The sequence below is a fragment of the Mytilus galloprovincialis genome, chromosome 8, assembly GCF_965363235.1.
Source record: "Mytilus galloprovincialis chromosome 8, xbMytGall1.hap1.1, whole genome shotgun sequence".
In the NCBI taxonomy this organism is placed as follows: Eukaryota; Metazoa; Mollusca; class Bivalvia; order Mytilida; family Mytilidae; genus Mytilus; species Mytilus galloprovincialis.
In genome coordinates this window covers 48,476,931-48,493,872 of record NC_134845.1, presented here as the reverse complement: position 1 = coordinate 48,493,872, position 16,942 = coordinate 48,476,931, and the positions used below count along the sequence as shown (strand labels likewise).

Sequence of the window (16,942 nt, the reverse complement as noted above, 5' to 3'; positions counted from 1 at the left end):
AAGAAACAACATGCTTAAATTTAAATAAAACTGATGTATAAGTAGTAGAGCAAGGACAATAAGGGTAATGGATACTGAGACAGCATCTCATCAATACATGTTCTAAAATAAATGGGAAATGTGTTCATAAGACACAGATGATGCCCCAACTTGCATATATTGTTATAAAGGGACATAACGCAGGAACTGATAATGTATTCCTACCCAAAAACTTGATCTGAGTTTTGTGGTAAAAAGCATTTTGTATACATTTCATAACATTTAGTTTAGGCATACTTATGTTAGAAATTGTAAATGAAAAATCCAGGATTTTATCCATTTGTAAAGGGGCATAACTCTAGAAAGGTAAAAGTGAGGCCACCAAAATTTAAATTTGTTTTGTTTTTTAGAAAGAAGCATTTTGTATAATTTTTATAATATTAAAATGAGGCAAACTAAAGTTACAAACCAAATTTGGGATGAACAAAAACAAGAGTAAAACTTAATGCCCCCTCCGCTACCACTACGGTGGAAACATAAAAATATTTTGTTAGGTAACCATATATACCAAAGCTAGACATCCATTTCTTTTTAAATATGACAGGCTTAAAGTTGAAATATAAAGTCATCATAGGAATATATACCAACCTGTTCTTTTTCCATCATAGCTTTCTCTACCATTTGTACTGCATCTCTGACTTGTGCGACAGCATCTAATTCTCTCTGTTCCATATCACCACTGCAAGAATAATGATTGGATAAACTAATGTCACATGATTTGTGTGTATTTTACCAGGTACTAGAGTATCAAGGTCTATTTACCAAATGTTGTTTGACAGGAATAAATACCTATTTTTGTTTTACTAAGTTAGCATTTATAATTATAATATCAGTAATTCATTGATTCTATAAGAATCATAAGTAATTAAGTCTTAATTTTCAATTATTTAGTATTATTGTCCAGGCTATCTTTCTGCAGTATATTTAAAAAAAAAGCCAAACCCCTACCCATATACAACCAATGCTGGAACAGCACTGAGGTAGATATCCCTGTCAAAGGTTGTTCTAAAATGCCCTGGTAAGATAGATATAAAGATATAATTTAGACCACAGATATGATTCTTTGGATTCATTATTATTCTTGGATTTCATGGGTACATGCAGTGGCGGATCCAGCCATTTTAAAAAAGGGGGGAAGGGGGGGGGGTTCCAACCCAGGACAAAGGGGGGTTCCATCTATATGTCCCCATTCAAATGCATTGATCGTCCAAAAAAAAAGGGGGCGTTCCAACCCCCGGAAACTCCCCCTGGATCCGCCACTGGTACATGTAAACCACAAAATTAAGTATTTAATGAATTACATATTTTCTATAAGGCAATATGCACATTTTGGCGAAACTGTAAAATCAAATATTCACAAACATGCAAGTTTTCATCAAGCAACGAAAATTGGTACCCAAGAAAATAAATGAATCCACAGTAAACTCAACTTATACACCACATTCCAATATTTGTTTTGTAAAATTATGACATAATGACGGATTCATTCTACCAAAACTTGTTTATTAAAAATTTATTAATTATTTTTACATCTTTTTAAATAAATTAATTTGATTTTTACAAAATATTTTGGAAATACAAACTTTTAAAAAATAAAAGTTTTTCATAAATCTACGACATTTATAGAAATATTTGTAGCCTTGCCATAACTTCTAATGACTTACTATCTTTTCTGTGCCTCTTTTATTCTTGCTTCAAGTCCAGCTTTATCTGTTTTAGTTTCTTCCAACTCTCTATTAACTTGAGATAATCTGTAAAGTCAATTGAAATATATTTATAAGGCTCAAATATAAAGCCACCTTTCTCTTCTATCCAGTTAGGATATGGTCAGGTCCAATTCATTCTAATTTATAAATATATATATAATTTTAATGTTGCAAATGCTTACTTGTTACCAGTCATATATATATATATATATTTTTTGCATGAAATCTGATACATAGATTATTGCTTACACTTTGAACACATCAATGCTATTTGAGAGTAACACCTTGAAACAGAATTCTTTGACAACACATATTAAAAGCGCTATTCCAAGAACAAGTGTATATGAGAGTTAGACACCATATGATATTTTTGTTGTTATTAATTTGGATGAAATCAAATAATAGGTGGTGGGGTATAAAAAAAGTGTTGTTGAACCCCAATGACCTATTTTTCTGGAAAATACCAAACATTACAGCTTTTTAAAAGAAAAAAAGTTTTCAACTGATTAAGTAATTATACTTATATCAGTAGAAACTAAAACATAACAAAGGATTATAGAAGGACTAATACAGTTGTTAAAAGTAATGTACAGTCATGTAAATATTATAACATACTTATGATTGCTTTCATCCAGTAATCTTTTCATTTCACGTATATGGCTATCTGACATCCCTTCCTTCATTATGATGTCTGCTATATCCTGGTCCTGTAATCAATATGCTCATACATAAAATGACAAAGTTCTGAAATAATTGTGATTTAAAAGTCCATATAAGAACAGGTGAAAATTTTATGATATATGTTGAAATGGTACCAAATGTCCAGTGAAGTGTTGTCCATTTTGTCCAAATGATACTTTCCAATTTAGTATTTACTTTTACTTTCACTTTTCTTTTAACGTCGTCATACCTATTATTGTGACGTCATTTCCTGTTAACCTTTCAGTACCTTCATTTTAAGTACTTCATTGTATGTTTCATATCTTCATATTGTTCTGAAGACATTATTCTATATGTTTCATATCTTCATATTGTTCTGAAGACATTATTCTAAGGGACAAAACAAGTTGACCATAATAATTGAATTTCCACGACGTTACCAGGATGTTGTTATTTTTTTTATTTTTTTTTTTATAGTTTAGACTAGTATTGTGTTAAACTACAAGCTTGATTCATGAAAAGGATTAAAAAAGCAATCAGAAAACTGACTGCACTTCAATTTTCCACAAAAGCACTTGACAGTATTTTTCTTTGAATCTGATGACAATGCTCCATCTAGAGTATATCTTTTCTGTATTATCCATTGATTTTTACACTGACAAAAGGAACAGAAAATTACAAAATTCAATATATACTTTTGTCTAAAAATGCCATCTTCATATCCTTTAGTAAATGAATAAAAAATTGATACCTTCCATTGTAACTTCTGCTCAAAATCTTTATTTTCTTTTTTTAATTCTTTTAATTCTGAAATGGCTTTTTCCAATTCATGTTTGGCTTCTCTGAAAAAATTAGTTTGTAAAATATATAAAAAAACTAATAACCATGTATTATTTAAAAACAATTTTACAAAGTTAATTTATCCTTGAAAGTTGAACCCCATATTGTATCTAAATGGTAAGTGCAGTAAGCAAGTTAGCACACAAAATAAAGTAATATTTTCAAAATTTTCTTGTGCATGCTGGTTCTTCACCATGAAAGGGCTTCATAAAATTACATGATGTCTAAATCTTACCAAAGGATAGAGAACTATCAATCTGGAGATTTGAAAAATTTACATCTATTTAATAGTAAATAATAGATATTTCATGGCAGCCGTAGATTTGTTTTCATTTAACCATGGGTTGGGCATTTATTTTTCAATTACTTTCTTTTACATTGAGCGTTAGCGTGCGGTAAAATAAGAATATAAATGCCCAACCCATGGTTAAATGAAAACAAATCTATGGCTGCCATGAATCATTTTGATTCTAATAGGACAAATTCGGTAATTTTGTTAAATGTGAAAGCCGTTTTACCTAATTTTGATAATATTAGTTATATTATATAATTCAATGATTAGTATACTTTTTTAAAAGCATTTTTCACTTATATATTTTCTTCCAATGTAATTTTATTCGTTCTGAGGCGTACATGAAGCTTTTTAAAAAACCTGGTGTTTACATTTGATTTTTTGTTTACGGAAAAATACTTGTGACGTCACCTTGTTTCGTTGCCATGTTAAGACAATAACATCATTTCGTGCAATTTTTATTTTATGAAATTTTACTAGGAAAAATTAGTTGAAATAGACTGATTTGTTTATTTTGCTGAAGAATAGAGATAAATACATTGTATCTGAATCTTGGCCTTTGTCAACTGGGGAGTTTGATGTCGAAATTTGAAATCATCTGGCAGTATATATAAGTTGGTCTTAACACGGAACAGCCATTTTTGTGTATTAAAACGTTTGCGCTAAAGGTAGATATATAGATTCCTACACTGCAACAAATGTATTACGCTATTTCTCCACTTGAGACAGTTAAATTTTATTATTTAAAGCGCGAGGCTGTGTCAAAATGTGTGTACAACTTCTAAATCAAATAAAAAATAACTAATATTTTGGGAAAATTAATTCGAATTTTATATTTTGCACATTCTTTACTAAAATATGTCAAAATATGTAAGAAAATAAAAAAAATCGATTGAATACCTGCTGTCTAATTGGAGTTCTTCAATTTCTCTGTTTAATACTGCAACTGATTCTTGATACTCTGATTGCATCTATTGAAAGATAAATATCAGGGATTACATCTTTGTATTAATAATTATTTCTATAGAGAATAATACATGGTAAAATCTGTAGCATATGTCGTATCATCCAGAGGGCCTTTAGGTTTTGGTTGAGGGTGAAACCGATACAGAACTTGCCATGTACTATTCTCTATTGTTTTAAAAGCTGTAAAAGAACTGCTTAATTATTCATCCGAAGCACCTGGGTTTCCTTACAATTACATTACTACTTAATGTTTGATAAATATTTATATTGACTGAATATGTGGAGGAGTGAAAATAACACTGGAAATATTATGAACATTTAGACATTAAAGATCATCAACATAATTGTGTTAAATACACTGTCACATGTTTTATCAGAATTTATTTTCATTACATCAAAATGTATTTTGGATGCTTTTATTTTTACCAAATTAAGATGGCTTACTCTGAAGTCATTTGCTACATATTCTAAATTATATTATTTTGTTTTCAAAGTTCACATCTATAAATGATTACCCAAGCTCGTTCTTATGTAAATATTTGACAATACTGTAAAGCAATATATTTTTGCAGATTCTTTTTTCATAGTTAGTCCATTACAGCCAATTTTGCTGCATTTTTTTTTATTTCTATTTATGGTGATGTCTTAATATCATGAGATGATCCAACTTTCCCATTTTACAAGTGCACCCTGCCCTTTTGAAAACCTAGCTGGAACACTGACAACTGAATATATTTGCATTATTTTTTCTACATGGGAAAACTAGTTGGTTCACAGTGTTGGTCATGTGTACTTGATCTATTTAATTGGGATATTTTTAGGTTATACTGTGGATTCATTTATTTATGAGATATCTATTTTAAGGGATTGAAGAAAACTTGCATTTTCATAGATATTTAATTTTTCCTGGTTTTGCCAATCTCTGAATACAAAGCCTATAGAAATTTTGTAAATCTTTGAGTATTTAAATTCCTGGGGTTGAAGTCATAAAACTTTGCTCAGTGCTTGGAGCACACAAATCATGCTCGAAACATGAAATCCAGCATTTTGATTGGTTGATTCTCGAGTCTGAGTACAAAAATCGTGCTCGAAAGTTTTATGACCGCAAGGCCTGGTTCACCGGATACCACAAAATCCATGAAAATTGGTATCCAACAAAAAATGATGAATCCACAAAAATTGGTATCCAACGAAAAATAATGAATCTGCAGTACTTACTGTAAAAGCCAATATTATTCCCTGCATACACTGAATTACTTCAATATGAAAGACAAACACTACACACTATGAATGAACAGAAAATGACATTACGACAAATAAACAAGCAGGTTAATTAGAATACATACTCTGGTAGCCTGATCTTCAACTATTCTCCACTGATGACTATCCTTCTCATTCTAAAAATAAGAAAATTGGAAAATGTATACCATGCTTTCTAAATAATGAATTTTCTATCTATTCCTTTTACATTGACATTAACATACTTTTCTGTCTTTATTTGCATTAATTTAAAACAAGTATGATTGTTTGTCCATTTGTTACAGAATGTATGGTTCTCTAGATGTTTGTTTTGGTTGTCCTATGTTGTAAGGTTGCAATATACTTTTAATGGAGGTTATTAATTTTCTTTAAACACATTTTTTTTCTTTCTGCTATATGAATGAATGCTATAGAACTTGTTTCTGTTGTTTAATGAATGTTACCTGTAATTCTTTCTGTAGCCTGTCTATTTCCATTTCAGCTTCTCTCCATCTCTCCATAGCAGCTTCCTTTTCCTGAAAATATATAATATGATTTCTCAATTTTGTGAGAGAAAGAGAAAAAGAAAACTATGGTGGTTTTGTGTTTCCCTGCTATAGTTTTTTTTTGTGTTTCCCTGCTATAGTTTTTTTTTAGCAGGGTTATTTCAAAGAAATTTGCCATCTGCATTTGTAAAAAAAGCAAGTAATTATGACTATGGTTGTAAAGTCAATGAAGGAAAATCTCATTTTCCCATAAATGGAAAGGAAAAATCTAATAAAAGCTACTTACGGAGGCTCGTGGGTATAAACATTTCAGAATTTTTGTTTGTTTTGTTTTGTTTTCATCACAAATTTCATTTTTTACTTTATTAGTTGTTACTTTATCATACGGAACAAAAGTCATTCCAAAAAGTCAATTCGTTTTGGCCCCAGATGACTTTCAAATTGCATATATCATTGAAAAGCTCCAAATTATCTCCCTTTGATGCAAAACTCTTTAACTCATCGGTGACCTATATTTTTTATTATTTTTTTTAAATAAGCTGTACTTAAACTAAACTATTGTAAAATTTGGGTGATTTCTGTAATTTAGTTCTTTTTTTATTTCGATATTATCTTTATTACCCCTATTAGTTCAACAGAAAAAAAGTAAATTTACAAAAATGTATTCTCTCAAAGGCAGATTGTGAGCTTAAATGAACGGTGACCTCATGTTTTTATTTTATTTTTCTATTAAGTATAAGATGAAGATCATTTAAAGAAAAATAAAGGGAAATCCTATATTAGAAAAAAAAAATTGGTTTATACCCGCGAAACCCCTTAAGGTGGTATGGGTGTCTTTCACCATCTTGGATTGAAAATAACAAAGAACCAAAGGTCTAGATTTTCAATAGAATAAGAAAAATTTGATGAGGAACGTAGATCACTAATCTAAATTTTCATTTTTAAATGTTTTTAAAATTAGCATTTTTAGGTGGTGAGAACTCTGAAATAGTGCATTTCTGATGGAATCTACATGAAATTTTGCTATTTTATATTTTAGTTTAAACATATTTATTTAAAGTGGATTGGGAAACAAGTTTTGCAACTTATATTAATCCCTTTCCACTTTGCGGTAGTGAGTACTGTCTTGTAGTGGCATTAGCCTGCTCTTTTTTGAAATCTACAAATGAGTCTTTTAAGTGCAAGAGATATGGCTCTCTCAAAGCATTTACTAAAAGCTAATTTCTGGTATTTTATTTTACAATTTTTAGCGTCTAGTCACATAAATGTTTTTTCCTGTATAATCCATACAAATGTGTAATTTTTTCACAACCTGCTGCTTGAGAAAATGCCCAGTGACCATCATTTTTATTTTATTTTTGAACATATCACAATATAAACTACATTTTGGCAAAGTATTGTTTTTAATTTAGACTCCCAATACCACCTTAATAAAGTTTCAAATAGATAACTGAAAATAATCAAGGATTTCAAACTCAGATAAAATTCAGTGACATTGAGAAATTTAAGTCTGACATGCAATTTCACTGATATAAAACCTCCCAACAGCCTTGATGTTCTAAGGCTACCTTGCTCTTCTTTGCTTTGGAACTTAATGAAATAAATATCAATGATATCATATCTCTATTACCATTATAATTAAAAATATGTTTTACCTGTAAGGATGTTTCCACCTGCATGTTTAGATTACTCATGACTTGTTCCTGGTCTGTTACAGGTTGGAAGCCTCCTTCATCATCCATATCAGTATCTAACTGGTTCTCTAATCTTTCTTTCATATCTCCTACCAGTTTTTTGTTTTCATCCATCAATCTTCGCAGTTCTGGACGGAGTTTGTCCAACTCACCCTATAAAATTTGAAATTAAGATTTCTTTAAAGTCATAAATATGTTTAAAAGGACAATAATGCAGCCTGTATTAAACCAAAATAAAACATTTGTCAGACATGGATCATGTGCCTTAAAAGAAAAGAAACAAGAATTTTTCCCCAGTACAAGGATGCCCCATTCGCACTATCATTTTCTATGTTCAGTTGACTGTGAAAATGGGGGAAAAATCTCTAATTTGGCATTAAAATTAGAAAGATCATATCATAGGGAACATGTGTACTAAGTTTGAAGTTGATTGGACTTCAACTTCATCAAAAACTACCTTGACCAAAAACTTTAACCTGAAGAGTAACAGACGAACGGACGGACACACAGACCAGAAAACATAATGCCCATAAATGGGGCATAAAAAACAATGTGAAAAAGATGACTTCTGCTTTATCTAATAACCAGCCGATAATAAGAAGATAAAACGTACAGACGTGCAATTGTACATATTCATGAGATAAATTTTCTATGTTAAACGTATATATTCAAATTAATTTTTTTTTAGACAACACAAAATGTTATAAATTTATTTTTAATTAATGCATTTTCGGACTGATAAGGTGAACAAATTAAAGTACAATAATCTGTAAAGACAATATGTTGGTGTACTCTTATTGACCTTTTACTGTCTCTGCTTATGACTAGGTTTATACGATTTGTGTATTCACGGTTCTGTGGCAAAACTCGTAGATGGCTTGTTGAAAGGTAAATTGTTATTTGCACTTCGGTATCATGTTAACCACGCCTCTAGGGCACACCTTGCCAGGTGTGACTGTCTATTCGGATCAGTGGATTATAAAACAAGGGAGCATTTAATACACACATTTAAAATACATATTCAAGTTGGTGACAAATGAAAATAGATCGCCGTGGAATTATTTAATTATATTTGGTGCTATTATTTATTTGAATTCAAATAAATTAATTTACTAAGAAATAAACAATTTTCGGTTAAAGACGGGAAACTTAATTCATGCGTCAGAATGAAATGATATACACCTCTTGTCCTTGATTTATGTCTCATAAAAAAGGGGAACTTAGAAATTAGAAATAGCTTTACCAAAGCATTTTGATTGTCTTTATTAGGCAAAAAAATGTATGAGAATACTTACATTTAGACTTTTGAAACCCATGTATTAATTAATATCTGAAACTATTTGAAGATAACTCTACTGAAGCGGAATATAATACGTACAAATAAAGAAAAACTACTGTTGTTTTTTAATCTTTGCACATTAATGATTAATTATTGTTATCAATAATATTGTTCATTTAATTACTTAATCATGTAGTACCTAAAATATGTCTACCGCTTGGCATTAAATCTCGGTGTGGTAGGAAACGATTATTACATATAGATTATATTATTTGGATGAGGATTTGAGCTAGTCTATAAAAACACATTAATTAGTTAACATACATTCGAGACCAAATACAGTTGTTGTAATAAAACTTATATTTTAGTCATGCATAACTGATATTGACGAAATTAGAATAGTTCGTCCCTACATCGTTGTTCTTGAAACAATCATTATTAGTATACATGTAAGTTTCCTGACGTATAAGCGCCATTGAGGATGAGCTCCAGAGAAAGCAGACTAGTAGCGTTTCGTTAGTTTGTTTGTTGGGAAAGGAGAGGAAATGCAACCAGTTGTACAGATAACTTGAACGACAGAATAACCATACAAGCATATACAGTCAACACAACCAGAAAGAGTTCCAATAGTTGGACGGGGAATATGAAGGCTTCCAAGAATGAACAAGTGACATGTCTAACTCTGAACAGTTAGAAAACGGACTATCGACATCCACAGCTTGTTCTTGATATTTGAAACTGCATGCATATATACGTATACGTTTATGATAGTGATGAGTTCTTGCGTCTGACAAAAACTAAATTCCTTCAATCATGGTTATATCTTGCCATACGTTTATATTGGTTCGTTAGGGGATTACTCAAAATCATTATTTAAACATCCTGTTTGTGAGATGTAGATTCATTTCAATACCGAAATTTCGTCTATATTTTAAGATTCACAAGTTATAACACGGAGAAGCTCTGAAGGTACATCACTCCCATTTTGCTTGGGTGTGAACCATCGATGTTAACAGCAATATTAAAGAATAAGATGATAATGGTAGAAAGAACTATGGGCGTCATGTGGCAAATATTACATGCATATCGGACCATGAGTTGTCAATCTGTATGAAAAGATTTCCAATTCAACCATATTATTAAGAAGGAATGTTTACATGTTATACTCTCGTACTAGTATTACAGGGTTCTTGTGGCGTTCACCTTAGACACACATCTTTTTAACGATGTTAAAAAAAAGAAGACAGAACCAATTTAATGTCATATTTCCCTATTTTTTTAATATAACTAAAAGTCTTTTATCTGACAAGAATACCCCTATTTAGCGGACAAGCAATTTATTTTTATAATTAGTGTCCGTCCAGTGGCATATATAACAATTGTGATGACGAATTCCTTCCTTTGTTCGAGAACAATCTTATTGAAATATAAATCTGTGATAATACTATGTCCACAACTTCGATGAACCAAAGCAAGTTATACATCGACCTGTATTTAAATCAAATTGGTTCTCTTCTTCTTCTTCTTCTTCTTTTGGTATACAATAGTCTATCGACATTCGATGATTACATACTGTTAGCATACGTGGACTAGTCTATTTACAAAACTTTTACCCCAATTTATTCAAAATATATATTTTTTCTTATGTTCAATGTATACATGTATATATTTTAAATTGCGCTATAGTTCCGTAACTTTCTATCCAGTCGTATAAACGAATCGTCGTCAAGTGCGTTCATTTTTCAAATCAATATTTCTGGTATGTTCCAATCTGTCCTTCACTATTGACAATGACTATATATTACATTTTCCCAAATTCACCCTTGGAAAAAATATTTAAATAGATTTTAATTTCATCAAATCTTATTTTTTGGGTATTATTTATATGTTTATGAATTATATTCTTTATACCAGAAATGTTATTTATAAACAAGCGTATGAGTTTAGTAATGACAAGTAAGACAGAGTTGTATATTATTCATCTGATAGTTCAAAATGGAAAGTTATAAGTTATAAGTTATCAGCCGTGTACACTGATCAATACCTGCAGAAGTGAAACGATGCATGAACTTGCAAGCCCGACGGGAAATCGCTTGAATACCTGGACGTGTCACCTCACACCCCTCACAATACCTTTGGAAGTAATACCGTTAGCCATGCTGGTGATCAGATGAGGGAAGATCAAAATATATTTGTTTATTACTTTAAAGAATTATGAACAAATTAGATTTTCGAAAACAATTTTCACGGAACACTTATTTATGATTTCAACTTTGACTTTTCACCTAATTCCAATATCAACAGTTTAAAAACAACAGACCATGGTAATTTAAAAAAAGTAAGAATATTTTTCGTATCAAGTTAGTTAGTCGGATAAAACAACCGTACGATTGACAAGATATCGACACGCAATTACGACTACATCGGTTACTGTAGTTTTGTTTCTTTGTGGTTTATAGACATATCGTTTTTATTAATCGGGAAAGAAGACAAAATGGCGGATCGCAGAGAATTGATACTCTAAATTTAAAATCGATGGTGATCGCTTTTCTAGTGGAATAAAACTTTAATATCTATGAATTTGAGCATTTTTATACAGAATGAACATAATATCAATTTTTGATTTTTTTGCGAAGTTTCCCTTTAAGTCTAAAATGACAAAATCGCAATAATAAATGCACACAATAATTTCTGAATTTACAGTACCTTAGATGTATTTGGCACAACTTATTGGAATTTTGGGTCCTCAATGCTCTTCAACTTTGTACTTGTTTGGCTTTAAAACTATTTTGATTGGATCGTAGAGGAAATGTGCATTTGGTGTATTAAATTATAATCCTGGTACCCTTGATAACTATTGAATGATTGACAAGATAATTGCTGCATGAATTTATGAACTTACTCTCAGAATTTCTTTCTCTTCCAACAGAGCCTGGAACTGTTGATCATATTCAGCTATCAATGGTGACAAAAGACTGGAAAATAAAAAATAAAATGTTCTCAGCTATCAATAGAGACAAAACACTGGAAAATAAAAATATACCATTCTCAGCAATCAACATGATCAATATAGACAAAACACTGGAAAATATATCATTCTGATCAGCTATAAATATAAATGTAGACAAAACACTGGAAAATAAAAATATACCATTCTCAGCAATCAACATAATCAATATAGACAAAACATAGGACAATATATCATTCTGATCAGCTATAAATATAAATGTAGACAAAACACTGGAAATTAAAAATATATCATTCTCAGCTATAAACGAAAAAGAAATATTGACCAATCAAAATTATATCAAATTCATAAGCAATTCTTTTAAACTTTCAAATTATTAAACAAATACATTTGATTTACCATTCAAAACATTGATATATATATATATATATAAGTGTTTTGTTGTAAAGTTTTAAAAATATCAAATTGAACTTGCCACATTTGTTTAATACTATCATATCAAAGATCATCCATAATTCATTTATTTAATTAATCGTATCAGTACCTTTTGTCAGTAAGCCAAGGTGCAACAGGAGCATCTCCATCCAAAGCTCCTTGCTGTAATTGAAAATTCAACAATATAATTGCTGTAATTACAAGTTCAACAATATAATTGCTGTAATTACTAATTCAACAATATAATTGCTGTAATTACAAATTCAACAATATAATTGCTGTAATTATATATTCAACAATATAATTTCAAAAGCTGAGTTGACACTATTTGTAAACAGAAATTTTGCCAGTGAGACATCTTGCCAATGGATGTTTTTGCTATTTCACTATTTTTTATGTTTTTAAGGTACTCAGGTTCTGTTTATTCAGTAAATGTTGTTTGTTGTGTGAATGCTGTCTGCCATATTTTGTGTTATTAAAAAAAAATGTTTTAAGCATAATCAGGTTGTTGGTTTTTATATTTTGTCACATTGAGGCTCTGTATAGCTTACTACAAGGTATGCATTTTCTCACTGTTGGAAGTCGTACAGTGGGTTATAGTTATTCACATATTCATCCTATGGTCCCTAGTAAATATTTGTCCCATTGACAACCATATCAAATCTCTATACTTTTTATATTGATACCAATCTTTGGTAATTTAGGTAAATTAATTCTCACACAACTTGTCCAAAATACTGATAAATTCACAGCTTCATACATGTATGTGGTATAGAAATGTTTCTTATATCAAATGAAGGCCATACAGCATATGGTAACCTCTAGTCTTTGTGGTTTATTTGTGTCGCTGGCTGAATGGGCCATTTGGGGGAATATCCATTATATATACATGTATTCTTATCATATTGAGTAGATTGCAGGCAAATATAAAGAATCTTAAAGATGATTAAATGACATGAAAATAATATCAAACTCTTAACTCTGCATTTGTGCATACACATATTAAATATTTTAAACAAAGTGTAAAAATTAAAAACATTACATAGTTTAATTAAACCAGTATTAAACATCAGTTGATAATTTCATGTTTTTTTAAAAATCTTACATGAGTCACTTATCAATTGTCTGAAATATGGAGACAAAGATTGAAATACAAATAAAATAAAATCCTTACCTCATCACCAACACTTTCAGCAGTTACATTTCTATATTTCTGGAGTTGTTCACTTAGTCTCTTGACTGAAAACAAAAATAAAATGAATAAGATGAACTTTTTCCTCAACATTGAAATAAATATGTCTCATTGACAATCATGGTTCTTGAGTTCATAGTGTGTTTTTGGGAGTTTAAAAAAAAATCCTTGTACCAAGCATTTACTGACACTGTACACATTTATCCACATGGGCTAATGTTTCATAGATGGTTTTTGGGCAGAAATATTTGCCAGTTGACTGGTATGTGATCTACATTGTGTATATATACGCATTCAGGGGTCAAAATTAACTTATGAAGGCCAGTAGCCACCTGGGCTACTAGACTTGAAAATCAGTTAGCCCAGACAAAAAGTCAGTAGCCCACATAATTTTACTATCACCGGTGAAGCCCGCAAAGCGGACTGAACTTCCTAGGTAGGGCTTGGGGGCATGCCTCCTAAGAAAATTTTGAAATTTCAGACTCAAAATCCTGCATTCTGAGCATACCTCGAGGTGATTTAAATGCCTGGGAAAAAGTTATTTTTTTATTATCTTTGTTGTTGACTTCAATCAAATTTCATTAAAAAAAAAAATCATTTGCAAAATGGGAATCTTCATGCCTTGTGTACAAGAATTTTTTTACATATCTTTTAAAGACAACTAAAGAATTCTCTGTTCTGGAATACATGAAGATGATAGATGAAATATTTCATTTTATTTCTATAATAATCTTATTTATTAAATATCTTGGTCGATTCATTTTGCGTATTAAACTACGTACATTTGTAAACAAATGAACCCCCCCCCCCCTTTTTTCGCGACTATTTCATGTATTCCAAAAGCGTTGTCATGAACTTGATATCTTCTCTGATTTTCTTTTTTTTTTTGTAAACTGTTCAGTTAGTAAGAAACATAAATCATTTTTAACTATAAATGTTATTTATTGTGGTCGACAATACTCTACTTTCGTTTTTGACCTTCATTCTCTGTACACCACGTGGGCTTTGAAAATTTAACTACAAAAGGTACTGTTTTCCAGATTCTTAGCAGCATTATATATATCATACTTTCTTTTATTTGACTGATATTACTTCATGACATGCTATTGTCATCTTCCCTGGCTTTCTTCGCTTTCTTGAAGCCAAAACCGTGATTGCTTTATAGTGTTAATGACCATCGGAACACCTCTCTTGTTATCCTTGCAAGCATACAATACATTCCGACTTTAAATAGACGACCAATCAGTGACCTGAATTAACGTGAACTATATTTAGTCACAGGTAAACACTGATTTGACATCCTTGTTTATCGCGACCGCGACTTTGATGCAATACATTTTAAAAAGATTTTTCTTTTTGAATTTACATTTTTGTCCGTGAAGTAGCCAGTACTTGGAGTCACGGTAAATGGCGAATTTCAGTCAGTCAAGAACTTGTTTTCAATTCGCCACCTGGGCTACCACAACTGAGTAAAAAGATCGCCCAGGTCAATTTCTGGTCGCCATTGGCGACTGGGCGACCGTTAATTTTTTCCCCTGGCATTTCAGTCAACTGGCATATTATTCCACCCTAAAGCCTCAATCACACCTTACCCGATAGCACAAACAGACACTGAACGTATAACTTTTTTTCAAACTATTCGAGTCAGTTAGAAGTCTGTTCATATCTGTTTGATATATGTCCATATTGGATCATGTCTGGTCGTCTTCCATTCAGTCTTGTGCAAAATTTTGAGCAATTTTAACTTTGAACAGATGTCTTACGGATGAAGTGTCCGTTTAACGTCCGGTAGTCGTCCGTTTTGTTTCTGTTTTGTATTCGTAACTTGTTTGTTATACATCTTTTGGAGGTCCAGTAGACCAATTCGCCAATGGACTTCTACCAGACTTATAACGGGCGTATAACGCATAAAATGGATGATGAATGAATGTGAAAAGGACATGAATGGTAAGATAACAGATAAAACGGATACATATCGAATGTAAAACAAATAAATGCCAATTGAAAACTTCGTGTTAAAAATGCCAATTATTGGTATGTCAGATTTCTTGAATGTCATAAATTTTCATTATTCATGATGGATTATGGAGTAAAAGCAAGTCTTCACTATCAAGCAGCTCTTATTTAGGCCAGACTGAACTTAAATGTTGCAAATTCTATAAACCTTCTAGACTACATGTATAAACTAAAACAAGTTACACGTAAACTTTTTAATTATTTTAAGGTCATGGTATTAATATAAACGCATTTAATTTTACGCTTATCTTGTTCATTTGTTTTATCCAGAACGCTTCTGTGAGGTGTACGCTTTATGCAGTACTCATCTGTTGGATGTATGTTCAACATCCATTCTGTCCGGTAAGTATCTGTTTCTTGTACCTATCATATATTGTGTGTGTCCGTTCGTCATTCGTTACTAGTCCATTTTATATGGTCAGTACACCAACTGATTCCCAACCGATAAAAATTTTGTCAACGGAAACTTTTTTTTCATATGTTCTGCATCTGTTCCAGCTATCCGTTAAGGTGTGACCACAGCTTATGGCATCTATGATACAAATGTACAAGCCCCTCTGATTTATATTGTAGTATTTGTCTATGACTTGCTACCAAGGATTTGTATACTAATCTTTACAAATACTTGGTGCTACTTTCAAAAATTTACACAGAAAGGTTCAGATGTTTCCAATTAAAAACCGGTATGAAGAATCATTTGGGAAATTGAGGAGATTTCTTGCTATTTTTGGAAACAAGTACAAGAATCATGATAATTTTTTTTTAAATTATGCATTTACACAGGTCTAAACTTGTGACCCGCCTGAAACTAACCCTGATCCTTTAGAAAATCAACTTCTTCATCGTCCATAGTTATTGATTTTCAATTCAGTAAGTTTTTTCTGGAGATATCTTATCAAAGGGGAGTTCTATGTTCTCGAAATAAGGTGTTTGCACGGAAAATATTATGTATTCTGGAATGCTAGTGCTTGTTGTCCACCATTATTGTTTACAAACAGTACCGCAGCAAATAAAAGGGATAATATATTTTTAAAATGTTAAAAACTATGTTTTTTATTTGGAATTATAACATTTAAATATATTAAAGTGAATCAATATAAAAATAATATG

The 16,942-nt window shown here is 31.0% G+C and overlaps 1 protein-coding gene across 1 annotated transcript in view; it reads right to left on the bottom strand.

Moving 5' to 3' along the window:
* The window catches only part of LOC143042100 (sodium channel and clathrin linker 1-like), a 31,726-nt gene extending 14,900 nt beyond the window's left edge, over positions 1–16,826 (bottom strand). The window contains exons 1-12 of the mRNA XM_076214347.1: positions 16,646–16,826; positions 13,799–13,863; positions 12,734–12,786; positions 12,124–12,196; positions 7,904–8,095; positions 6,207–6,278; positions 5,850–5,900; positions 4,438–4,508; positions 3,157–3,247; positions 2,361–2,452; positions 1,704–1,790; positions 628–718 (exon numbers count right to left, since the gene is read on the bottom strand). Coding sequence (XP_076070462.1) covers positions 628–718; positions 1,704–1,790; positions 2,361–2,452; positions 3,157–3,247; positions 4,438–4,508; positions 5,850–5,900; positions 6,207–6,278; positions 7,904–8,095; positions 12,124–12,196; positions 12,734–12,786; positions 13,799–13,863; positions 16,646–16,682 — 975 coding nt within the window. The 5' untranslated portion in view covers positions 16,683–16,826. The remainder of the gene's footprint in view (positions 1–627; positions 719–1,703; positions 1,791–2,360; positions 2,453–3,156; positions 3,248–4,437; positions 4,509–5,849; positions 5,901–6,206; positions 6,279–7,903; positions 8,096–12,123; positions 12,197–12,733; positions 12,787–13,798; positions 13,864–16,645) is intronic.
* Positions 16,827–16,942: the final 116 nt, after the last annotated feature.